General features: G+C 36.0%; 1 protein-coding gene across 4 annotated transcripts in view; it reads left to right on the forward strand.

The window, feature by feature from the left end:
* Nucleotides 1-13,535: 13,535 nt before the first annotated feature.
* Nucleotides 13,536-26,724, forward strand: part of TPD52L1 (TPD52 like 1) — a 40,824-nt gene continuing 27,635 nt past the window's right edge. For all 4 annotated transcript variants that reach the window (XM_072408851.1, XM_072408854.1, XM_072408852.1 and 1 more), the window contains exon 1: nucleotides 13,536-13,688. In XM_072408851.1, the coding sequence (XP_072264952.1) occupies nucleotides 13,667-13,688 (22 nt within the window). In that variant the 5' untranslated portion in view covers nucleotides 13,536-13,666. The remainder of the gene's footprint in view (nucleotides 13,689-26,724) is intronic.

Below are 26,724 nucleotides of genomic sequence, written 5' to 3' on the forward strand. Positions count from 1 at the left end.
CAAATCAACACAGAATTACGGAGAGACAAGACCTTACTGGGTGACCATGTTAGTCAGCTACAAAATCAGGTAATGACCATGACAATTCAGGTAATTCAATCACACATGTTTAAATTATGTTATTATAATAGCCTCTTTAGGAAGGTTTGCCCTATCACTACCCTAGACTTTAGCTAGGTTCACACCGTTGTATTAGGGCACGCATGTTTGTGTTGTAATCTATTCATTTGAAACAGCTACCAAAAACATACCAAAAAAGCACTGTATCACATACGTGTTGAGAAGGTGCCCTTCAGAATTAATGGCCCCATATCACACCAGCACCCATAGTATGTTGTACCTGGTCTTAAAGTGAAAATAATCCTTTTTTTAGTGAGATAAATAGTATAAAGTTTCTTGGTACAGGGAATAGAAAAACTCTGAGCCGTATTTCAAGAAAAAAAATATTGTTTTTTGTGCAGGAGCCAACATACACCTCTTTTTGGGTGTTTGAATTGCAGACCACAGACCGTGGACGTTATAAAGCATGAATATTTGAAATCAGATTTGCCCATCCCATATGTTATTCACTGTAAATAACTGTGTGAAATTTGGAGTATAAAGAATTCCGAATAGGAGATAATCGGGTCTTATATGTTGCAGGGGCCAACTGCACTAGCTTAAAGCATGGCTGCAGCCAAAAATATAAAGCTGTCCAACTTGCGCACAGTTAAATACTGTGAATTATAGCACTAACATTTGTTTTTTCAATCTTTCCCCATCCTAACTGGTGATACGGTACAGTAATGCTATACAATAAAACATGTGTCCACTAGATGGCACAGTGCACTTTGATGAAATATATAAAAAAATTACATATAATTCCTGTACATTTTACAGTACTATTGTATGGGAAAACGATTTGTAGCATGTAAATGTTACAAATCAAAATGTTATTCTTTTTATCACTGTATAAAGATAAAAGAAAAACTAAAATGTATGTAATTATACGCTCACAGACAGGGATCTGTACAAATCAGTGGGCCTGTGGCATGCAGGAAATAATTGGCATAGTGCCCATGCATAATGAAGCACTGGCTAAATCACTGCTGTAGGCAATACCATTGGCTCACAATAAACTGTTGTACTGCTTTATTTCTCAAGCCTTAAAAAATTGAATTGGTCTAACAGGCAAGCACATTTAATATGATTTTCATTGTAAAACAGGGGAGGTCAAGTTGGATACATTGCAGGTAAAATATTAATAAAATCTAGTACATTTTTAATGTGAGATAGGAAGGTAGGAGGCACTGGACGAAGTTTGATCAGCATTGGCAAGATATACACCACATTGAACTGACAGGCTGTCGGTGTCTATTTTTAAAGCAGTTCTTAGCTAGACAAGTGCCACTACCTAAGCTGAGATGATGCAGTCAGTCTGCTGCAGACCAAAGGAAGCAATTTCTCAGTCTCCTTGTTTCCCAGTGGTTAGACTGCAATGTTGTTTGTAGCAAGTCAGTCAAGGTGAAAGACTGCAGCATCTGTGTCAGATTTACAAACACAGCCAAGAACTGGAGAAGCACCAGGATTTATATATGGTGTGTCATCTCTGCATTCATGTGAAGTGCATAGCAGATAAAAACTCTCTGTTGATTGTAATAAATACTTAATAGTGTTACTAAGTTTGGAAAAAATACATATACCCTATGGTTTCTAAGTACATTTTTTATGCATTGCTATAAGTTTTTATTACATATTCTGTGTATGCAGTGGGATGGTACATATGGCATTTTACTGTATGTCAAGCAGCATGCATCATGCATACTGTGCTCATCATTGCTTTACATTTGAGAGAATGACAAGCAAACAGCAGGAATTATTTAAAAATCTCTAAGCCCAAAGCTGCACTGATAAAACCCATGTAGTTTACAACAGTGATGATATATTTTTATTCTCAAGTTTGGACATAGTAAACCACACCATAAAAATGACATTATGAATAGGCTCCATGTATTGATAATTACCATACCAATGGATATGTGATAAAAGTTTTCTTTTTCTTGGAGATTGTGCTTCAAGTAACTGAGAAACAGTTTGTTCTTGAGCCTTTTTGTGTGCGTAGGGGTTATCAGTTTAAGCGCTGTCACACACACTGTATGCATTTGACAAAATTTTTAAAGAAAACAGATTCTCTGCCAAAATTTAAAAGTGACACTAATTAGAGACTGTAATCGGTGATTTCTTTCCCAAGGTGTTTACGTGGCATAGGAGAATAGACAGTACCAAGCAGAATAAATCTTGTGTTTATTAGGTTTTTCTTTTTCAAAGATGGTGCTGCTGTCTGAGCATGCAGCTTTTAGGGGAAAAAAAAGCTTTTGAAAACTGAGATTTCTGCATTCCTGATTAGCTCCTACAATGTCATCCAATCTTCCACTAAATATTATAGCAAGGAATTAAAGTAAATAGAATTCCCCTAATAGGTCAGTTATGCATTGGGTTTCCAAATCCCTGGGGTATTGCAATTGGAGATTGAAAAGAAGAGGAGGAAGGGTCCCTTTCTTGACCACCCAGACAAAAAAGGTTAAAGGATTAGGGAATTCCTGGCAAACATTCAATTAAAAAATCCCAATTTTTTTTAACACCATTAAAAACATTTTAGAACAAACATATTCAAGATTGTGCCATCATTGCACATAGTATAGTCACTGTGCGTATGAGTTACACTGGGTAACAATAAAGTGGTGCTTAGCTGTCAGAATTTTCTGACGCGTTTCGTGGGTAGACTCGCTTCTTTTCACTTTCTTCTTTTTTAATGAAAAAGTGAAAACATTGCATCAGTATTTCATAAATGCCTAATATGTAAGTCAAACCTAAACTTGAAACCTAACTGATAATCACAATCTACCCTTAATGATGATCATGCATCCTGGGTGCTGGGACACAAAATGATAAACATCATAACTCTGGATGAACATCAATGATATAATCAGAAAAACTGTTCACTATGGATTCGATATCAACTGTGAAATAAAGTCAAATAAACTACATATTAGAATTTTACGTAAATTTGTAATATATAGTTTATTTGATTTTAATGTTGTTGAATAAAATTTGAATTTTTTAATTCGTATGTTTGCCAGGAATTCTTTGTACCTTTTTTATCCAATTGAACCCTAATTGCTGCGGAAACGTGTTGTTTAAAGGTATTCTCTAGTCTTAGCCTAAAGATGCGAAGATGAGGGAGCAAATCGGATATGTTTAGTTTTTTTTCATCCAAGCGTTGCTGACCTTGTCATTGCCAGTCCCTTTTTAACCTACTGATCTAAGCACGCCTAATTTTAATACAAGAGATTTATTCCCATATACGGCAGTCCCTGCTGTTTCTTAATTAAATTTTTACCTGCATTGGATATTTATTGTGATTCGTGATACAAAAGGAAGTAACACAACACCATGTTCAGGAAGTAAATCCCACAGACTCAGCGTTTTATCTTTGAATCCTTGCTGTGAAAGATCACAAAATTCTGATTAAGATAAACTAGATTTTCTGATTTTAGCCTAATTATCCTGTTTGCCAGCTAGTATTAGTAGTTTACTAACTGTGGTCTGGCATTTCTGTTTAACAAGCAAAACACACATTCTTTTATTTTTTTGAGTATCTTTTATTAAACAAATGGTTTAGACAATCAAGTTTAATGGTAAACCCTTATGTAATATGTATATAGAACATAAAGTATATGTAATAGAACTACCTTTATTTACTACAGCCTCAGCCAAGCACCTTCTCTACGGTTTGGACATTTTATAGCCTCTTTTGAATGTAGCATTTTTTTAAATGTTTTTCTATTTGTAATAATGTACAAACACAAAATAGGCTCACAGCATTTTTGTGAGATTGGAGTCAGGATTCTAACCAGAGTTGAAACTACTACACTATTGATTTAGTCTTGTGTTTAGGACCCTTGACATGTTAAAAGAGTCAACTTACTCGTATAGATCAGACAGACATTTTGACATTGAGCTTTCTTGAGGTTGCAAGCTGCCCAGGCCTTGAAGAAGTATGGTAACCCATGCTGTAATACTTCTTCCACTATATTTCACATCTGGTATGAGGGTTTTTTTCTGGTTATACAGTGTTTTTGTTTCTTCTACATTTTTAGAGCAGTTATTTCCTCTGTAGTCCACAATATTGAGCACTAATATTACAAAGTCTGCATATCCCTAACCAAAGACTTTGTAGTGAGCATTATAGAAAACAGGTTCAGGTATGCTGTTATGATGGGTTTAGGGTGATTTCATTATTGATTTATTTAAGTTTGCAAATTGCAATCTTTAGGCCAAAACGTTTTTAGGTTCCCCTTAAGTAGTAAAAACCATAGCCTTTTTTATTGGCACAAAATTAAAATAAATTAAAGGAATTTTTTTTGGTTTTAAAATTAAATAGAAAAATGAAATACCGGTAAATAAACTCACAGCAGCCATACTGTCAGTGTTGTATGGGAAAGCTGTTCTATATAGATGTAGATGAGATGTAGATGTAGTAAAATGCCCCCCATGGCACTGCTTAGCTCCCCATGCCTTTTGTATGATAATAGCTTGTTTATTAGCCTTACATATGGCCAGAACTGAAAAACAACATTTGACCCCAGTAGACTTCAAATTTTGACCAGGCTGTTTGAAGCTGTCTTCAAACTAAAGCTGGATACATTTCCTTCTCTAGCCTCTGCGCCCAGGCCAACTATTAAGCAACAGTGCTAACACAGATATTCTCTTCTCTATAACCATTTTCAAATTTGTGACCTTCTTTTGAACCATGTTCTAATCCAACTCCAAATTAAAAAAAAAACTTTTGCCTACTATGATGCTTTTAGTGGGGCTGCTTCCACACAATGCACAAAGTATTATTCAAGTCCAGCTTTAAATCTGTGGATTAAAATTACCATTTAAATCTATATCTATCAAATTCATCCACTGAGTTAACTGGAAGTAATACTTTGTAGATGGCATCAAGCTTTTAACATAAATGGTATTATTATTTCTTTTTAGATTACTATTTTCCCTTGCTAAATGGAACAAACTAGTCCTGAGTTATAGTCTGTAACAATTCTCTAGTATAAACTATTAAATGATTTATGTAAATTATGACTTTATTAAAGGAGATGGTTTAGAAATGTTTAGAACAGAAAGATAATTTTAAAGTTTGCCAAATTTAAACAAAATTATTGCTGATGTAACACTACTACTATCACTGCAACAATAATAACACTAATATTCTATTTCCTTTTTTTTTTTTTTTTTTTAGATCACAAGCAAGAAGACTGAGTTAGTCGACATTTCTTCAAGAATAAAGGAGCTAGATAAACAATTGTCTACTGTGAGATCTGAGCAATCTCTGCAACAATCTTTGCAGTCTGTCAGGTGGAGGGAGATCTCAGATTTAGCTGGTTCTGTGAAAAAACTCTCTAGGTCTTTAACTAATTTGACATTTGAAAAGAGTTAGACTACCATATTTTTCACAGTTAATTCTTCTGTGAGGTTCTGATATTGGAATCTCCTTTTGAAGCTCTATAATATTAAGGATAAGTATGAGTGTTGGATTCTCGTTATAAACATATATATACAGGGTTGAATATGAGTGCTTGGCACACACTGTGCATGCAAGATTCTTAACTGGTAAGGAGAGTGTACCTTAGAGGCACCCACAGTGAAATGGATTTTACCAATCTATATAAAACATCACTTAAACTACATTTCTGCGTATGTAAAATCTATGCTTCCTTAGTAAAATGCACAGAAGAATCTTAAACCTACCAGTAAATGTACTATTTTGCACTTTAGGACCACTGTAACTAATGGTTTCATGATTTCTTTCTTTTTTTCTTTTTTATTTTTTTGCATATGATATATTGCTATACTTTCTAAATGCTTTTGATTAAAGTTGAACTAAAAAAAACACCTCACAGAGACTAAAACTCATCCTAACTCTTTCTCTGTCCCTATTACAGCGATTTACCCCTACCGTTCACCCTGATGTATTAACAACAATTTAATGTTCGAGACACAGCAGTAAAAACATAACAATTTTAATAACTGTCAACAAAACAATTCCATTGGAGTTTCTATTTAAATTATATCTTTACCCAAAATTGTTTGAAACTGTTTAAAAAGCTCATTAATTTTTAAGTTTACAGTAGCATATATAAATATATATATATATATATATATATATATATATATAGCATATATATATAGATACTTTGTATTGGATTCAATACAGTTATTTTGTATTGAATCCATTACAAAATAATTAGAAATTCCCGCCACGCTCCCTCGCACGCACCAAGGTCATCTGGAACTCCCGGGAGCGTCAGCGCAATCGCCGGAGGACCGATCGAAAGAAGAGGATGCGGCCAGAGGATGGGGTCAGACGAGCAAGATACTGGAGGATCCCGGTGGGACCAGGTAAGTTTTTATTTTTTTAGCTACCCCAAGTGTGGCTGGGGTTGCTGCTATCAGCCATTTTTTGACCCCAAGCCTCACTAGGGGTTACCGCTCAGAAGGTTAAAGCTGAAATTTATTATGCCTATATTTTGTCTGCCAACTTTGCATCCTTAGAGATATTTCCATAATCTATTATACCACTTTGGCAGAAAGTTATACATTATTATGCTTATATCCTGGATTGTACAAGAAATACCTTTAATCAATCCAACTTTTATAAATCCATAACCAAATCTAGTGTATGATAATACACCACCTACTTCAAATAGGCAGTAATGGATATCAAAGGACGGCAGCATATAACACAAGTGCATTGACATTTCAGTGACCTGCTGTGCAATACTCTTCTGGTCTGTGCTAACAACCATGAACATCTGGTGTTGTTCTTTAAGGCTGAACTCTAGCCAATCACCTTAATACACACAGATAAAATACATATATGTATGAGAATACATTTAATATTCTATCCATTTACTGAGATGTACACATTTCTGTCATAAACAGAACAACCAGAAGAATGACACAATTTTAACCTATATCTAAACCCTATAACAAAAATCCAAAATGTTGCATCTTACCAGTCTTTAGAAGTGGTGGCTCCACTGTTTTTCTCTTTTTATTATGTTTTGACCTTTAGCTGGTGAGTCCACCACTAACACACTTTTCACTTCTTTATTAACCTAAAAACCATAAACTATGGAAGCCAATTCCCTCCCCAATTCTCCAAACCAAAGAGTTGGTTTACTCCCCCCCCCCCCGCTACTTCTACCCACAGTGATAAGTGAGAACAATATTGAACAATAATTGATAATAGTCCATACAGCCAGACAGCACAAGATGTTATTTTGTGAAGCAGCAGTGACAAGGTTAAAAATGTATGTAATCCTTAACATATTTTTCTTACCACTACAGTGCAAGCAGGCACAGCCATCAGAGTGGCAACTCCAATCTAGATGCAGGGAAAGTTCAGCATTGTTACCACCCAATCACAGAAGAATGCACTAGCTCAGCATGGCACAACAGGTATTTGTGAGACTTTGCAGAGGACTAAGGAAGCTGTAAGTGCAGACTCACACACAATATAGTTCTACTTAAAGATATATTTTGCTGACATTTCCCTGCCTCCAACCTGAAGATTGGCGTGTGAAAGAGCAGCAGGAGGCTGACGTTACCTCCTTTTTTTTCTCAGTAATTACTGAGGTTTATGAAGCCTCATGATAGCTAGTAAACTACAATTTTCAGAAACAGGTCAGCACTAGCTGTCTTTAAATTTTCTTAGCACATGTTTGCTTTAAAATTTTAGGGCAAAGGTACAATATTCCTGTAATGCACATACGGTACATGGGCTGACTGCCACTGGCACGCACAATTTTGTAGCTTTATTTGCTATCACCGTGCATTTCTATCTCATTGAATCAAGTATATTGGATAACAAGCCATGAAAATTTCATGCATGTTATTTCCCCAAAAAACACTCTACAATATGACTTAATACCTTGTGCAGCATAAGGTCATTTTATATTAGTCAAAGGAAACGACTTATATCCGAACCCTTTCTATACTAGAAGTTCATGAACTGAGTTCATGCTTTTATTAATATACATAATCATTTTAATAGAGTATGTGTGTAGGCAGCTAGCAGCAAATGATTATAACATTGGGGATGGGTTGTCATGGTTACCAAAATGCACGTCTTTGCCTGGCAGTACAGTCATCATAATACTCTATGTGCTGTACCTGGTTGTCAAACAGGATGATTTTTATCTCTAAAAAGTAATTCTGAATGTTCTACCTGAAATACAGTTTTTTTTTTGCTTGAGATCCAGGGGAGCTCATGCTTGAATATACATTACACAATATATGTGGAGTATACTGTGACATTTGCTGTTTGAACTGAATTCCCCTTTCTTCGCCATCATCTTTACAAGGGAATATTTATACATGTAGAATTAGATATTTATTAACTTGTAGTTAATTTATATACTAATGTATATCATTTCTACATTATCAGTCCTTGGTGTGGTCTGCTCCACAATACATAGTAAAACCCTACTTTGCACTACTGCCATTACATTTTCCTGTCCTCTCTTGTCCTCTCATGTGGATTAATTCCTTTAATAATCTTACAATTCTCACAGCAAAACCCACGTCGAAATAAGACCCCGTTCTTTGTCTCAGGAGCTATACCCAAGTCTGTAAAATCTATTACTTACCTATTTAGTATGAATATAGTCCTCTATCATGTCAATTTGTAACATAGGCCTATCATTGTTTTAAAGCCTTTTGTATTTGATTAATACAATTTTACTCTTTTTATACATAATTACTGTAAACCTATGGTGCCTTTGTAGAAGCCTATCTCCCTTCTCCGTTCTTCTTAATGTAGTACAATTTTGGACACTAAAGGTTTGGCACCCAGACCAATTGATTGGGATATTATACCTCTAATAAATGACTGATGCTCGGCTAGCTATAGACTTTTACTAGTTTGGGAAGTCTGTCATTCTAACGGGGTAGTTTGAGCCTGAAGCCTTCGATCAGGGAGAATATCTCTCACTGTTTAGATTCATTGGACTAGCAACAGTGAGGAGAGAGTCAGGAGGGTAAATTTGTGTTATAGTGATAATATTGATCCCCCTGTGAGATAAAGCTGTGGGGATTTATGTTATGTGTATGTTTGGAGTATATAAAAGTGGGCAGAATATACATGATTTTTACATTTTTTTGGTTTTGGACTTTTAAAATGGTCTGAAGAAGCAGTAAAAACAGTAAATCACCATTTAAACCATCCTAGAGCGACAGCACATCAATACAAAGACCTAATTATGACCTATACAATAATATGTAATATTTACTTTATATCTTCACTTGATAGTTTTTAACTTACAAGTCATTTTTGTTGCGAAGAAATCTTCCCATTGAAACTCTCAGTGGGTCGTCTATACATACTTTATATACTTATGATACTTTGAATTGAGTGACTTTGATACTTTGAGAATTGAGTGAATAACTATAAAAATGACTTTAGTCACAAGGACACCATAGTTTTCACAAGATGTATTCAGCAGGTATTTGTCCATACCTAATGAGAGTTTTTAGCCTGAAGAAAGAAACACAGCCACCAATTGCTTAAATATGTTGAAGTGTATCTCTAGGCAGAGTAGGGGATAATTAGACTCTCTATCAAGTTTTCATTACTGTAGGGTCAACACTGGGGAGATTTACCCATCTATTTGTACTGGTGGCCATTATCGCTGAAACAAAGTGAGGGGGAAATCAAACATTTTACAGGTGTCCTTAGTACAAGTGGTAATAAGAAATCGAATGATGATACTTGATGATACTTAAGAGAGTTCCTCTAACTTCTAGTTTTGTCTTTAAAACAAGGGGTGAAAGGAAATATTACCAATTATCATCAGTAAATCTGACATTCAGCAACATTCTCTGGTGGACAATCTTCCAGATCCATGTGTTTTCAATGGTAATGACTGATTTTCCACCACAAAATATAGCTGTAAGTAGAACTTGCAGCTTTGTAAACACCTCAGTGGCTCTATATCATGATTCCGTGTTTTTCTAGCTGTAGCTGATGCACATTTTCTAATGATCATTGTAATATACACAGCACAAGATCATATCCTGATGAATACTGACAGGGCCACAATAGGGGATTACTGGGTTCAGTGGACTGTGCAGAAGATCACTGTGTGGGGTTGTCTGAGTGTAAGATTTTAAAAATCAGACACTGATGTCACCTGGTAGGTTGCTGTCTCCAGAATTTATTGCTTATGGAGCCAGGTCTGACTTGGTCTTGTCACAGAAATAGCAGGGAGACTTAGCTCTTCTCTGAATCAGTCAATAATCACAACACTGTGTCAGCTATGCTTATAGATACAAACGTTTACAAAACTAAAGGAAACGGACCATAGCCCTTGCAAGTGGATATATACATATATATTGCTGGGTTTACATTATTGTACCCTATTCTACCTTCTTTAAAGGTTCCTATGCCCTATAAGCACAAATCCCTCTTTTTACTATTTCAAATCTGATGTGCATTGTTTAACAGCAAACATGGGGAATTTCTTGTATGTTATATTGCTTGTTTTAACATGTTTATATTAAATCACTGTCAGACTTGTTTACAAATTTTTGTTTATCAATTCAATAATTTTTTCATTAATGTATTCATTTTTCCCTGACAGATTCACTTTTCAAGTGTTTGCAAGCAATACTTCTTGCAAACAAGTCTGAGGAGTTGGTCTAAAAGAGTGAAAATGCCTCTAGAGTAAATCCAAAATTATCTGGTTTTATCATAGTTTTGATGAGCGAATATGGAGGTCGTAACTTAAAGAAAAGGAAACTGGTGGAATGGAGAAAAGTAAATCTGACGGAAAATAATGACCATATAAAAAAAAGGATCAGAGTGATCAACAAAAAATGTATGAATAGTCAACTATATTGATCATTTACATAGCTGTAATCCACAAATAGATTGCACTAAGTGTAGGTGAACATCTTTGATAAACATCATCTTTTAGGCTCTGAATCATCTGAATCACTTGTCTATTGGATTAGAAGTCTTGGGGCTACAACAAAGTAGTATCCTCTGAAATTCGACTAGTGCTCAAGTGTCTCTTTGGTTAGCCTGTTATTCATAGGCGTTGCAGGTTTGCCATCCCCTCTTCATTGTCAACTAAAATTAAATCCTTCCCAAGAAAGCTAATGTGGCCACAATATTTTAGGATTGGAAGTTACAACATATTATATTTTTTTTTTGTATTTAGATATTTGTAAAGGTTTTAGGATTTATGGTTTCATAGAATGCTTCCAAAAGTCTTATCCAAAAGTCCTTCTCCAATATCAATACAGTTTATAATGACTGATATAAAAAGCAATAACAATATGTTTCCAGATCTATATGTCACAGTCAAGTCATATTTCTACAACTGAAGAAACACTCTGTATTGTCACAGGAGCTTGATCAATGAGTGTTGACAAACTGGCATTTAGTGGTTTATGATCTGATTACACTGACTTTTACATTGAGGTTTTAGTGTAATTTCCTAATTGCAAACTCACTTACCATCTTTTCTTTTTCAGTCTGTACATATTTTAGCACAATATACAGTTATGGTGTCAGAAAATGAAAAAAAGAAAGCCTGGAATCATGATCAAATACAGGTCATTCTAATAATGCACCAACATTTTTGAATAGGGTTAGACCATAATAATAATCCCCCCTTCCATATATTCCTACTGGCCCATCCATATATTGGGTTGCATCACTGGTCAATAAATAGGCACTAAATGGTAGGAAGAGGCAGGTAATCAATTCAAAAGTTCTTGGGATACGTCCCTTATGTTGGGGATTCTGTCTTTTTTTAACAGATAAAGGGTTTTTTTGTTGGTTTCAATGCCTTATTTCTATCATGCCTATTTAAAGCTGACCTACCAAGAAATTTTGTAAGCTGCCATGGCTGAACCCATTGTAAAGATTACTAGTTGCCTGGATGTAAAGCTGGTCTTTTGGTGTCAGTTTCAGTCACAAACCTGATACAATCATGCAGATAACTGTGTGACAAGTTGTGACAACTGGCTGAACACTTGAGCTGTAGACTCATTCTGGGTCAGTGATTCTCCAAGATAGAGTATCAGAACACCAACCAGGCAAGGTGTATCTTTTAGAATCTGGATAGAAATGGCATTTTTCATAATCTTAGTAAAAGGTTGATTATAGGATGATAATCATTATAGTGGTGTGGTCCATGTATTCTTTTCCTTGGATTGTATTTTTGTTAGATAGAATCTTATTCTTGAACTAGATTTTTTTGTCATCCTTTGTGAAATTGCACAGAATATTACCTTTTTACTCCTGTATTCAGACAGAAATACATTTTTTTAAATCTTGCATGTTTCCAAATGCTTCTGATTTTTTAGATAAAATAATTCACTAACATTTCCATATGGTAGCTATACCTGATATGCATGAGGCAAAGTAAAATGTCCATATTAAATTGAACTAAACATTAAAAAAAATGTCAGCAGGCAGAAGGGTCTTTATTGCAGAAGGCTCATGCTATGTCCTTTCTACAATAAAACAAACTTAACTGCCTGTTTGCATCTTCACATTCACAATCAATCACCTTTTCTGTTGAATTTACACTGGGTTATGCATGCTTAGCTCAGTGTATAATTCTAGCATAACTGGCTACTGGGAATGAATGAAAACCTTATCAGTTAACTTGGCTGAGGACTGAAAGAAGGCTGGGGTGCAAACTATAGGTTACTTTAATGTTACTATTTTCAGGGGGTAGCTTGCAGATTTTTATTGTAGGTAAAAAGGCTACAGGCATTACTGATAGCCCTGCATAAAATTAGGTGAGCTTTATTAATAAATGTTAAGTTTCCTGCCTAAATGTCAGTCACCGATCCAGTGATGATCCATGATTCTCACTCTGTTCAGCACAGACGGGTCCTCTCTTAGCTTTCCCTAACAACTCCAAGCAGATTTCACCATGGAAAAAAACAGAAAGCCAGTAGACTAGTCCAAATTCCTTTCCATATACAAACTATAATCTAAATAAAAAGAAATATTGTGAGGTGTCGGTGACAATCCCCAATAGGGACACTTCTTTATTTTGTAGCCTTGACAGACAATATACATAGACATCATTGACAGACAATATACAAGTACTCTTACATAGAAATGAGGTGGTGTGTGTAATGATCAGATAGGAACAACTGTTTACCAGGAAGCATAGTATATAAAACAAATTGCTTTTTTGTTTACCTTTCCCCTTTAAGTACTGTACAATCAGATTTATTAGGAGTGTCTCTTGGTACAATAGAGAGAACAGGGTTTATGCTTGAAATGTAAATTGGTTTGTAAACTTTTTTTTTTTTTTTTTTTCAAATCTGAGATTTTTTTGTGCTGGATTTTAGAGGTTAATAGTAAGTGAAATCATAATGGTCTTGCTTTCCAGGAGGTGTGCACTGAGAAGTGATGTCAATGGGGAGAGGTGGAGTATACAGTCACAGCTAGATGTGGGAGGGATGGAGCTGTCAGATTAGTGCTGAGATTTAGAATTCTGTTCTCAGTACTGAGGCATAGTAACAAGTCACCAGCCCTGGTTTCTATGTGCTCTCCTTCTCACACAGCCTGAGACACACATACAAACCCAACATGGAAAACAAGCGACAGCCAGGTCAGTGTGTTTCTGTTGCTGTGTGTCCTATCCACCTGGAACAATAAATGGTGCTTGTCTGACATCTACAATGTGTCATTCCACGTCACCACAGGTGTGTAAAATCACTGTCATTGCTGTGCCTTTTGTTACCATGTTGCTGGTAGTTTGTCACATTTTACATTTTTAATACCTGCAGGTGCTCATTGTTACAATAAACCATCGTCATATCGGTTGCAGGTAAAAAAGTGAGTTCACAGGCATGGCCATGAACCTCAGTTACTTACATTTGACCTCTATTCTAGGTGTTAAGAACAATATAATTTTGGCTAATGCATTTTTATAGGATTCTAAAAAAGGGTTTTTCTGTTTTGGAGATCTTACCTGTCTATCATCTGTCTCTCACCCTTTCTTGCTCCATCTTCTATTACATTCACCAGTCAACGTGTATCACAGGTGATTTTCATGTATTCTGTACTGATGCTACAGAATAGTTGAGTTGATGCGGTTTGTGTAGCAATCCTATTTTTCTGGCAAAAGTGCTTAGGACATATTATTGTAGCAAAAATGGTTAATATAGGGTTTCTGTATAATGCCAGCAGAATGAGTTCAACTGTGAGTGACAGTAGTTTTTATATGCATTAACGCTAGGCTCTGCTTTTGTAGGTCATAGATCTACATAAATATGCTAAATAAAACTAATGTGAAGCAGTGTCTTCAGCCTATAAAGCTAAATAATAACATATACTGTAGAGACAATCACCCAATTCTCCCAGTGGGCATCCAACTGTTTCTTTTTGTCAAACAAATTATTCAGGTTATGTCTGTATTTATCTTACATACAATATAGAATGAGTAAAAGTAGAAATCCTGCTCTGAAATAATGTCTTCAAAGCCCTAATCATGCTGAATAAGAACATACATGATATATTTTGTCTCCATGTTTAAAATTGTAATATACAGAGACTTTATTTCTTGTGGCCCTTTGGACATTTTGACTTTAACAACTTACTGTAACAAAGGTGTTGCAAGGTTGTTGTCAAACTCTGTGCTTCAAAGCTTTAGCATTAAATGGATACTTTATTAGAACAGTGTCTCATATTAAATCATCTCTAATGATATGGATTGAGGTTAGCCAGTGTAAGAGTAGACAATGGAACATAGCTTAAATACAACACAAGAAGATTTTATAACAGGAAAATCAACTAAACTGCATTCAAATGATCACAAGATAGAAAATGTCAGGTTTCAACAGAAGGACCCATATTACACAGTGTCATTGATGTACATCTTATTTACTGTACATTTGCAGGGTTTCTGATCTGAGCTGGCAGAAGTTAAAAGGGTCATTATAGCACATCAAGTTGAGTATCATACTGTGAAATGATGATTTTAAGTCTCCTCTAATCATGTTTAAAACAACACATGCTTAAATGTTGACCAGATCCCATCACATTGCATACATATAACTGGGAATACTTTGCTGTAGATCAGTGTGCTGATAAATTGACATGAAATAGATGCAAAGTTAGAGTCATCTGGTGGTGTATATTACTCCTCTTCAGCTGTGGGAGTAATTGTGTCACTTCTATAATGACATCTGTTTCAAATGAAAATAGCTGTCCATAAGGTGAACATTTTGCGTGCCCATAGTTATGACATAAAATCTATGAATACTACTTGATTTCTTATACTTTTATGTCTTGTTACCCTGCCTCCTGCGTGGAAAATAAGTATATCTTCACATAATTGGCTGTATTTTTCTTTGCTTTTCCTATAGCTTTAACATTGTTTTGTGAGTTTTGCAAACTTTTTGTGATTTCAAGTAGAATACTTTCCAATATGTTTAATCTGTAGGTCTCAGCAGGTGTTTAGAAATCAAAATTATTGTTAAAGCCTGGTAAAACCTTCTAGATTTTTGGTAATCTGGCCAGCACTTTTATTAAGATCTACGTTTATCATCTTTAGCTGGGAGCTCAGGGTGCTTTTAGGGTTTCATAAAAGCTGCCTTTGCTGTGTAGGTTATAGCCAAATGAAGCTCCAAGAACCCATCAGTTGGTGACGGACAGGCTGACACCTCTAGGAGGCAGCACAAGATAAAACTGTTGGGGCAAGTTGATAGAGAGTAGTGCCAATGGGAATAAGTTAGAGACTATGTAGGATAACTTTGGGTCTATTTATAAATCAGTGAATATGACAATCATCAAAAAATTCCCTGGTGCAGAATCAATCACTGCCATTGAAATACATAGACCTGAAAGATTCTCCAGCAGAGAGTGTTTCGGTGAATGTTACATTCACTTTCTCATAAATGGAGCCTGATGTGCATGTGGTCAGAAGCAGTCTATACGTAATCCCTGCATGGAGATGTTTGGTAGTCCACTATTTCACCATTGTTTAAGGCATAAAATGCCAACATTCTTTCTTTTAGAGTGCTTATTGGTTTGGTGAGCTGTATGTAGCAACTTTGGCATTTACTGTAAGTTCTGCAGCCTTCAGAGCCTTCAAAATTCAAAACCTTTCAAGGCAGCTGTTTTTTCCATGTTTATTCATACAACTAGGTATCAGCTGGCAGGAGGATATCCCTTTGTGTTTTTCTTGTGTAATGTAATATATATATATATATATATATATAATATTATATATATATATGTATATATATATATATATATATATATATAATATGTGTTGCTGTTCACTGAAATTCGCTAGTATGCAACTAGTAGCGAGTACGCAACAATGCACTACCCAGAGCCTAATCCAATGGTGACTTTGATTATTTTGATATCTGAGTTAGCATTTTGCAGCAGCATTGCCCATGTTGAAAAAAAGTTTTTTACATGTAAAAAATTTTTTAAAACTAGCAGCACACACTGGGACCACAAAAACATTTTTCTAGCTTGGTCACTTGAATGGGAAGATTGGGAGCCAGTCAACATGGTTCCTGATCATGTGATCATCTGCTATGTCATAGTGATCACGTCCACATGTTTATCACAAACATTACAGCTTGCAGGTGACACCAGCCTGAATATGGCATTATGTTGCTGCCTAATCCGGTAATGGAAAGATAAAATGACAGTATACAAAAATTAGTAAATTTGACAACTAATCAATTGGTCTCCTCCTAACTATTCACAAAACACACAATCCAAGGCTTTGTTTTGTAAAAAGCCAGGAGGATAGAGGGATGGAGACACAACTGTTTTGCTAAAGTCTAAGAGACCTGCTGTGTTTATATCCTGAATGACCCGGAAGTACAGCGGAAGCTGTGATAATCATGTCATGTAACTTTGCATGACATTAGATAAACTTGCCAGGAATTTGCTTCAAGAAACATTTTGCAAACTTCTGTAAGCTTGCCAGGGAGAGATAAAGTATAATGTGGGTGAGGTCATTGTGATAAGTGGCTTCTTACCCCTGGCCACCTCCTGCCCTACAGCTTTTTATAAATTATAATATACACTAAAAAATATAAAAGATTACCCCTTATATAGCACGGTAAAGCTATTTTTCTATTTTTTTATAAGTATTAAACTAAAAAATATTCCACAAAAATGTTGTCTTATTACTACCTTTTATTAAAAAAAAAATTTATGACTAAAGCATTTACAAAGGGTCATGATTATACATTTCAAGATTTATTATAAGTACATTTGAATTACAATGATTTTGAATTATTTATTGGTCCAAAGCTAACTCTCAGATACAAAAAGCTGGACATAGTATAGAATATGACAGTAATGCAATATTTGATTTTTAGAAACTAATATATACATGACTAATTTTCATCCTATAGCAGTAACACAATTGAGGGTTATTGCTGTGCTTAGGGAAGGGGGGTGGTTATTGCTGGGGGTATTGCTGTGACCTATTGCTGGCTCTAACACTTACTGTGGGTAATGGAAGGGTTAATCATCAAGAAATTCTCTGTTTTGCTGTGCCCATGTTTCAATTACACCCCTTTCTGCCATGGCAAATTTTGTGAGACACATTGCTCGGACCCCATTTTTAACTTGCCTTAGGCCCCACATTTTGTTGAATCATTCCTGAAATCTGTTAAGGCTTTTGCATCCAGAGTTGGGCTTTGTGATCAGCTGAATCAAGTAAAGCAGTTTCTAATAAAACATTACCCTTTTTTGTGCCAAATGGTCTGAAAAGTATGACGGCAATGATCGTTTGTTTTTCATATGATAACGTTTAGTCATATTTCTGTAAGCACAGTTAGTAATTTTGCAGAGCTTGACTAGAAGATCTGCACCATAAAATGTCAAGTGGACAAGTTTCACCTGTATGCTGATTTACTGTGATGAATTACATTTTTTAAGTCCTTTGCAACTTGTACATAATTATATAACACATCAGATATTGGCTTCAAGCTATAATAGAATGGCTTTTTCCTCCAGCATGAGTCATGCTCCAAGGCCATTTTCTAATGTAATTATTTGTGTTTCCAGTTGCTTGGATGGATCACAAAAGCTTAAACAATTGCTTTTGATAAGATTGCATTTCTGTGATGTGTCTTGTTCATTGGTCCTCATTGCCATAAAGTTTCTTTTTTTAAAAAAACAGTCTCATGTGCAAATAATTTTCTTTAGGATTTTGTAAAACAACAGTATTTAAAATGAGTAGGTTCATTGAATGCATAAATCATACGTTCTCAGAGCAATGGTGCTAAAACATAAAGTGCTATACCCTATACCATTTATCAAGAAAAGGTTGCCTGGTGAAGATCAGGATTATTAGAACAAGTGGCAAATTATATTAAAATGAACAATGTTGGTGTTTAGACTTAATTTGCCACATTGGTTTTGGTTCTTATAGAAATGAAAAAACCTGTTTAGGCTAACCAAAGTTAGTTCGATCAAAAAAGCAAATCACCTGCAATCTAGGTCAGAAAATCTGCCAGTTCCAATAAGTGCACTGAAATTGAGCTAGACACTTGCAATATATGGTTTGTTTAATGCCACAGCCTAAACTATCAACATGAAAAAAATTCAAAAGCTACCTGTGCATAGGAAACAAATGCAAAGTAAAGATGCAGATTAGGAAATTACACCTTATCCCAGTTTTAGGCTTGGGAACTCACAGTATCATGCTGTTTATTTAGATATAGGTGCAACAACCATTCTTTTATATTATACTGCGAATAGTAGCTCTGCTGCTAGGTGCAAGTGTTATGTGTAATGCTTGTTTAATGTGTTATTCTTTCTAGTGGAACTACATGGTTATGATGTCATTTCCCGTCTCTGTATTCTTGTTAAATGTTGCCAGTTTTTACCTTTACTTTTCTTTATCTGTGTTTATCCTTTGCTAGGTTAAATCAAATACACACAAAGCTGCCTTTGCAATTCAGTAGTATTGTAATAGCAGTTGTAGATCTAACTACAGTACCATTAAGTATATAACTTAGTTAGAAAATAAGCATGACATGAATTTGTAGAAGACAACCTGTCATGAGATTAGATATGGCAGCATTGTAGACAAGTGTCCCTGAATATATTTAGGAAGTTTCCAGCAAAATGATTTTTTGTTCCTGGAATTGGTCATTTACAAGTTGTTGACCTAACAATTTTATGATGTGCTTTTTGGGAATGCAAAGCACTGCAGTTTTCTGAGAAATTGAAGAACAGCTTAACACTTGCCTGATAACAGGTACATTTTGTTTTTGCATTCAGTATTTGTAACTTTATTATGCATGGCAAAAGACATTATTAGCAAGCTAAGTATGTACCCTATAAATGTCATATATTGGGCCACAGGATGGAGCACGGCAGAATCAAAAATTGGAGCTGGATTATCATTAGAAGAAATATGATTGGGTATGTTTGTTCTTCTTAAGCTTCCACATTTTACAGAAGAGATTTTTAGTATTTGTATAATAAATATTAGGTTTTAGTGTGCAAGAAAATCACTAACTAATCACTAAACTTTGGAGATTTTAGCAGTTTAACGATTTAACCTTACAGCGCAGGGTCCCGACAACCTCTGTTTTATACCTTGTTTACTGTTACTGTGACAGGTAAGTAAGGGTAGGATAGAATCCCTCATGATTGTTTACTTCTGGTTTTGGTCCCTCCCCTCATGCACATTGTCTTGGTGTCACCTTTGATTCTGCCCTCTCCTTTAACCCCCATATTCAGAACATTTCCAGGTCCTGTCACTTTCATCTACACAACATCTCCAAAATCCGCCCCTACCTGTCCCCTGAGACCACCAAACTCCTTGTACACACTCTTATAATCTCTCGTCTGGAGATCATTTTGTGTATATAGCTTCTTGCAGTTTCCTAGGTACTTACAGTATTGAGGTTTTTACTTAATTTACCTGAATCTACATTCCCTGTTGCACACTGCATCCATAGCATATGTAGAATTCTGATGGTCTGCTAGCTACAGATCTGTGGGTCCCAGTACTAAGTTTTGGCAAGGGCCCTACCATTAGGAACAAGCTTCTTCACACCAGAAGCACTTTTCCTCTTTACATCTGGGCCATCCGTACTTTTATTATCAAACTCCTCACTTTACCGTGGGTCCTTAACTTCACATCAGAGTCCCCTCCTTCACATCTATACCCCCGTTTCACAATAATGTCCCCCTTTACATTAGACTCCCTTCTTCACGTCAGAATATTTTCTCCTGTTGCCTTATTATTTAGGCTCTGACAAAGGACGTGAACTAATGCAGAGCAAAGTGGATGAAGCCAATGGTAGAGGATCTCCTATGCCAGTTCTTTTGTACAACAGTAAGCTGGCAGACAGTGGTCATGAGGAGGACCTCTACAGGCCCTCTGGGGTAAGGGGGGCTCAGTCTCAGTGGAGAACTTTGGAACCCCTGTTTCTATATTATTGAGGTATGAAGAAGTTATAGAGTTATTATGGATCAAACAGGACTTTTTTTAACATAATAACTAATAATTTTGACTATTCATTTGTTGTTTCAGCTCATTCTTTGTGGCCATTGTGGGTTTTGTATAAACAGTATCTGACATGTCATCTACTGTAGTTGAAGTGTTTTCCTCTCTGGTAAGTGACATTTAAGCAGAGCAATGAATGCATGGCAGTAATGATTCCAGGTGGTGATTTGCTATGGATCAGCCGCCTACTCGGAGTCTTAGGAAAAACACTGCGAGTAGGTGTCAGTGTTCTCATTAAATTCTTTGCATGCATGCAGCATTATAGCTGCTTGTAAAGAAAGAATGTGCTGAGAGACTTCACACAGATTTATAGAAAATATTAAATGAAAGAAATTACCAAGTCAACATCAGTCTCTTGAATTTCTGTGCATGTTGACACAGAATTTATAATGCACATAGACTTGAGTTACTTATTCAGAATATACAAGTTTTTAAGTTTCAAAATAATGACATCTACCAACAGAAAACCGGCAATGTATAATAACACAGGTAACAAAAAATTTGTATTGATAATCATCAGAAACCTCAGCAAACTTTTCTAAATCAGTTTTTGGAGCAGATTTCAGATCTATTTTCAGATTTCCCTAACACATATAGTTCCTGAGTTATGAGTACTATTATAGTTAACATTGTACTTTCATGTATTTTGTACTAAAACGTAGGCACCATGGAAGTGAATGTTAATATATAAGATAAGGCACACTGTGGTAAAGATCTACTGCACAGTGTCATGCAGGTACCATTGTTTCTTCAGAAATGCTTGGAGTATGATTTTCTTGTGTACTCTTTGTCTGGATTGTCACAGTACAACATCCAGCAGTAGTCAGCCATCATACTTTCATTCCAGAAACCTTGGTAGCAGTGCTCCATTCACTGAATGTGTCAGGGATGGCCAGCTTTCTTTGTGATTGATGGATTTTTCAAATGCATAGACTTTTTTCCAATGGAGAATTCAGCAGTCATTCGCTCATCACACCATTGCCACTGCTTCCCTTGGAATACATAAGTACTCGTAGTAGGATAAGTAAGGCTTTATTCACACAAGTGATGAGGTTGCAGTGCATTTACCATTTTATCACACCAGGAATCATGAAAAGGCAAAGTGAAAAGAAATAGACTTTCTGGTCCAATGGGCAACTAAAAGAGAACATGCTTCTGTTATTTCCACTGCTTGAAATATATGACTATGGTATGAGCATTAGATTTTGAACCCCTTTAAGGGAGGTTTAGTAATATGACTATGGACCTTGATAAAGAGCTGCATAATATGTTAGTGAGTATAAATTCAAGTTAATAATATAATAATCTAAGTTTTTAAAATGAAATTCCTATTATTTGTGCACTGTTGAGAAGGAGAATTCCAGTACAAAAAGGATAAATCATTCACAAAATGACAGTTGTGTAGACACCAATAAGTTTTTAAAATGTATTAGTTCTGTTTGAAGATAATAAAAGAGAAAGAATTTGTCAATAGCTAAAGAAGTTACAGACAAGGTTGCAAAGTTGTTTGAGGTGCGGAAACAAAATCAAAGAACTTGGAGATAAAGTTACAGATGCTGATAACGCTATAAATTAGGATTCTGTCCATGACAAGCTGGGTGGTCTTGACCATAACATTCTTTCAGATTTATCCAAATTGTTCCTGCAGGGACCTCTGATTAGTCAACCCTGTTTGCTTCTTGCATACTATTATGTTTATGTAATATACATCTCTATGGAGTTTTTTTAGTTTTATGTTTTAGAAAACATACATCACCTTTTAAAATCTTCCCTAAACCTAAATTACCTCACCCATACACAACAAGCAATCAAAAAGAAAACAATGAGACCTATCCTTTTTACAAATTATGCTCTCATCTCCCAAAACTTCTAGTCACATGATTTCTGCCGAAGTTTAAGCATGTTTTAGATAGAGACAACCAATCAGCTACTGTCCTGTGCCCACAGTCCAGGGCTTGTCCCATGCAAACATCTGTTGTTGATCTCCTGCTCAGGTAACACAGTTGAAAAAAAAATATAACCATTTTGATAAGTAATTGTAATCATTTTTGTTCAGTGCTACTGGTATTTGAACCCTTTTTTAAATACATATATGGATTTCCTAGACCTAAACGGGTGCTAAGGGTTCACCAGAAACACCCACAAGGAGCTTTGGATGTTTTCCTGGGTTTACTTCAAAGGGGACAACTGACAAGTATGGAGTAAGTATTTGTTAAAAATGTTGTTTTAGCTTGTAAAATGTATGTACTTTAATACATGCTTACATGATTCTTAGATGTAAGTTCTTCTGGGCAGGGTCCTCACATTTGTCATTGTTTGTATCTGTCTGTCATTTGTAACCCCTGCTTAATGTTCAGCACTGTGTAATATGTTGGTGTTATATGAGTACTGTTTAAAGATAATAATAATAATGGCCCCATACAAGTTCTGGGCTGTCAATTTTAAATGGTATCACTTAACAATGACCTGCTGATTTCGAGCATGGACACAAAGAGAAGTGAAGACTCATTTGAAACGTGTCTATGACCATATTTGAGTCTTGACTCAATATACAAGAAACAATGTAGTAGTCAGATTTAGGATTTAGTATTTTGGAAGGAAAAGACTTCACAGATAGCTCACAACAAGCAACAGAACTGCTTTTGTTTAACACAGTGGTTCTCAACCTTTTTGTATTATTAAGAGTTTTATTTATATCCGGCTTTTTCATATAGTAGGTAGAGAAACAATTAATAATCTGGTTCAACAAGCTTCTTGATAACATATGTTCCACGCACACACTCTCATACTACTACATCCATTGCCCCCTACTTCTCCCCACAATCCTTTGTACTGTATTACTCATAAGATTATACATATAGGCAAACATGCTGAATTACTATTACATTACACTTTTAGAAAATCCTAAACAATTTAATCTGCAGACCCAAATAAGAACATTTTTATTGTACTAACATTCAGGAAAAAATTAAAAAAATATTCTGTTTTTTTTTTTTTTTTTAATCTTTAGTGTTTGGTAGCAGGGGAAGTGAACTTCCAAAATGCTGGCACAGACGTTCCTAAAGGAAATTCATAAAGGAAAGGAAAATCGCATCATATCCATGGTGTCAGCAGATAAACACAAAAGGAACTTTAAACTATAAAATATTTTCAGGATTAGGAGGTAACAGAGTTTGGGAATGACACTTAATTTAGCACATTAACCAAACTGTTCAAATGTAACTTGTAGTTTTGTAAATTGTTGAGAAAAATCTGTGAATACATAGAAAAGTAGGTATATTTGTGGGACTTTAAAAGCAGTTCAGTACATGTCACAAAATGGGATCAAATATAAAAAAAAAAAATATTTTTTAAAAAACACGCCATAAAAACAGTGGATGGGAATTCCATAAAACGCTCAGTACATGGCACCAAACAGTTGTGTATATAATTGAGATATTGTAATAGTTTCTGATAATCCAACACATTTCACAGAATGAATCCGCTTCATCAGGGTTTATACAATACCTCAATAGATAGAATGCACAAGGGTGTAAAACCACGAGAGAGAGAGAGACGCTCAAACTGGAACCAATGGATCCACTAAATATACATTTATGCATTATTAGACCATAGTGGTCAGCAGGTGCTTTTGTAGCAGTTCCTAAACAAGTTGCATTACAAGGGTATGCCCTATAGGGCACTGTTAGGGCAACAGGGCAGTCTTAAGGACTTGGCCTTGAGGTTTTTAAACATTGGGATTCCAGTTTAGATTTTTTTTTATGGTGCCCTTATTACTACCCACACCAACAAATCTAATGATTGTAGCTATTGGAAAAATGTGTGATGTCTTTTGGTAAAAGTCAAGTGCTTAGTTTTCATTTTCTTGATTTTTGCTGTTACCCATGAAAGCACCAAGGTCTATAATTGTTGCAAGAGTCAAATTGTCCACGCCGGAAATTTTTTTTTTTTTACTTTTCTACACTACTGGCTTTTTTTGTAAGCCCATGTGTTACCTGAACATTTAGTCTGCACATTCTGTAAGCCAACTCTTTGATTTTCATTTGTCTATCAGATGGTGGTTGAGAAAATTGTGGAAATTTACTTCAACTTCATTCTGCAGATTATTATATTGTCCTTTTTTTAATACCATGTAGGTAATTTGAAATGGCAATTTATTTGTTTCCTACTTTAATTTGTTTAAATCTAATGGGAGGTTTTTGCTAAGCTGACAGAGAAGGGGGAGTAGGTTGCATCCAATCTTGCAGGATCCTCTTTCTACCAGTTGCTAATAAGTATCATGGCCCTAATCGGGAATAATAGGGGACATCATTCAATCAATGAACAGGAAGTCTGCAATGGAGCGAGTGGTAAAGATGGTGCTGCCCATCCATGCAGTGATGACAGGTCCTGGGCAGGGTGACAGCACAAGGCATGTATGTGCATACTTGCTTAGCAGAAGCTTACAACCCACCAAGTTAAGTTCCGCTTTAAATATAGTTTACAGGCATTGTGTATCCAGAGTTAAATTCCTTGTAATATGTATCTCGGTATGTAAATGTTAGTAATCAAATGGTTACCTGGGTGTTCTGGAACCGTTGTCAGGGTACGATAAAGAAGCAATCAGAATGTCACGCTTGGAGAGACGGGGCATCTAGGGGGCGCTATGGCTTGCACAAAAATGGTGTGAGCCCTGAGAAGGGCCAAGCCACAGAGTCTAAGCAGTAACCAGGTCTTCTCCAGAGATTCTAGTGGTAAGGATGTTGCTCTGCTGGTTACTGCCAGGTTGCAGTCCTTGGGGACGCCAAGGTGGGCAGGATGATGCACGGTACAGGATTGTCAAGGAAGGCCAGGGTCTAGGCAGGCAGCAAGCAAGAAAGGTCAGTACCAAGCCAGGGATCAAGAACCAGAAATCCAGGAAATACACACAGGTGACACGGAGGTCACAGCAGACACAGGGAAACACAGGTGGTACGGGAGGCATGGGGAACACTGAAGACACAGTGGAACACTAGAACCACACAAAGGAACAGGAAAGGAAACACCTGACTGGGTTAACACAGGAGCTGGACAGGGAAAGCACAGAATTAAACAGCAGGTATATAGGAAATGTTTAGCAGAGCTGGAGGCTCGGCACTAGTAGGCTACTTCCTGATTGGCCAGCAGGATGGTGGAAACCGATAAAACCTGGGAGAGCAGGCGCACCTACGGTCAGAACTGTCTGCGTGCGCAGAAGCGAGGTGCCTGTTAAACGTTAAGTTAGGAGGTGTACACTGTACACTGAATAAGTTGGCACCTCATATCTCAATTTTCTTTGTGCACAAGTACAACCTAGATGAAGATGAGTAGACAATACAGCATTTTTTTGAGTATGGCACAGCCCCCAAAAAACCTTAATGTGTTTTGTGCCTTGTTGTCATGTTGGGAAGACTGCTCAAGTTTATCTATAGTTTCACAACCTTCACACCACCCACTTGCTGCCTCCCCAAATTTAGATTAGATCAGTTTCATTCTTTAAAGTAAGATATACTTTGAAGGTACCTGCAAAACCTATTGCAAACACTAATTTTACATTAGTGGTTACAGTCAATGCACTGAATAGATTATCTTTCAGTTTCAAGTTATGATCAGATTGGAGTGTAATTGTACTTGCACTTTGAATCATGGGGTTAAACTGATTGCACATACACAGTCCCAACTCAGAAGATTTTGGCAAGAGGCTTGGCAGTTTTGTTGGCAAAATCCTGCTTGATTGAGGATACCACAACTGTGCTAGTGGTGGGAGATCATACATAAAAAGTGTAACTGTGTCTTTGTTGCGGTTCCACTTTACTGTTTCAGGCAAAGCATTTGATGATCACAATAAAGTCACCAGTGCCCATCATCACAGTATGCAGTACTCAAATACCAATACCTGATATCCAGGACTTGACTGCGGCAAAACATAGCTCTGCCGACTTGCCTCCCCCCCACCTCCAAACTATGCCTTCAATATTCTTTCCCCAAAATTTACCCACAAAACAATTCCCCCACCCCACCCCTCTGGTTTAACCCCCCTTTCATTACACAATAAATCACACAATCATTGCTTAAATGGCCCGCAGGCCTTTTATTAACAAATATTATTAATAAATAACTTAATATTAACCAATAAGAAATAATA

This window comes from Pyxicephalus adspersus, chromosome 4 (genome assembly GCF_032062135.1).
Source record: "Pyxicephalus adspersus chromosome 4, UCB_Pads_2.0, whole genome shotgun sequence".
NCBI lineage: Eukaryota > Metazoa > Chordata > Amphibia > Anura > Pyxicephalidae > Pyxicephalus > Pyxicephalus adspersus.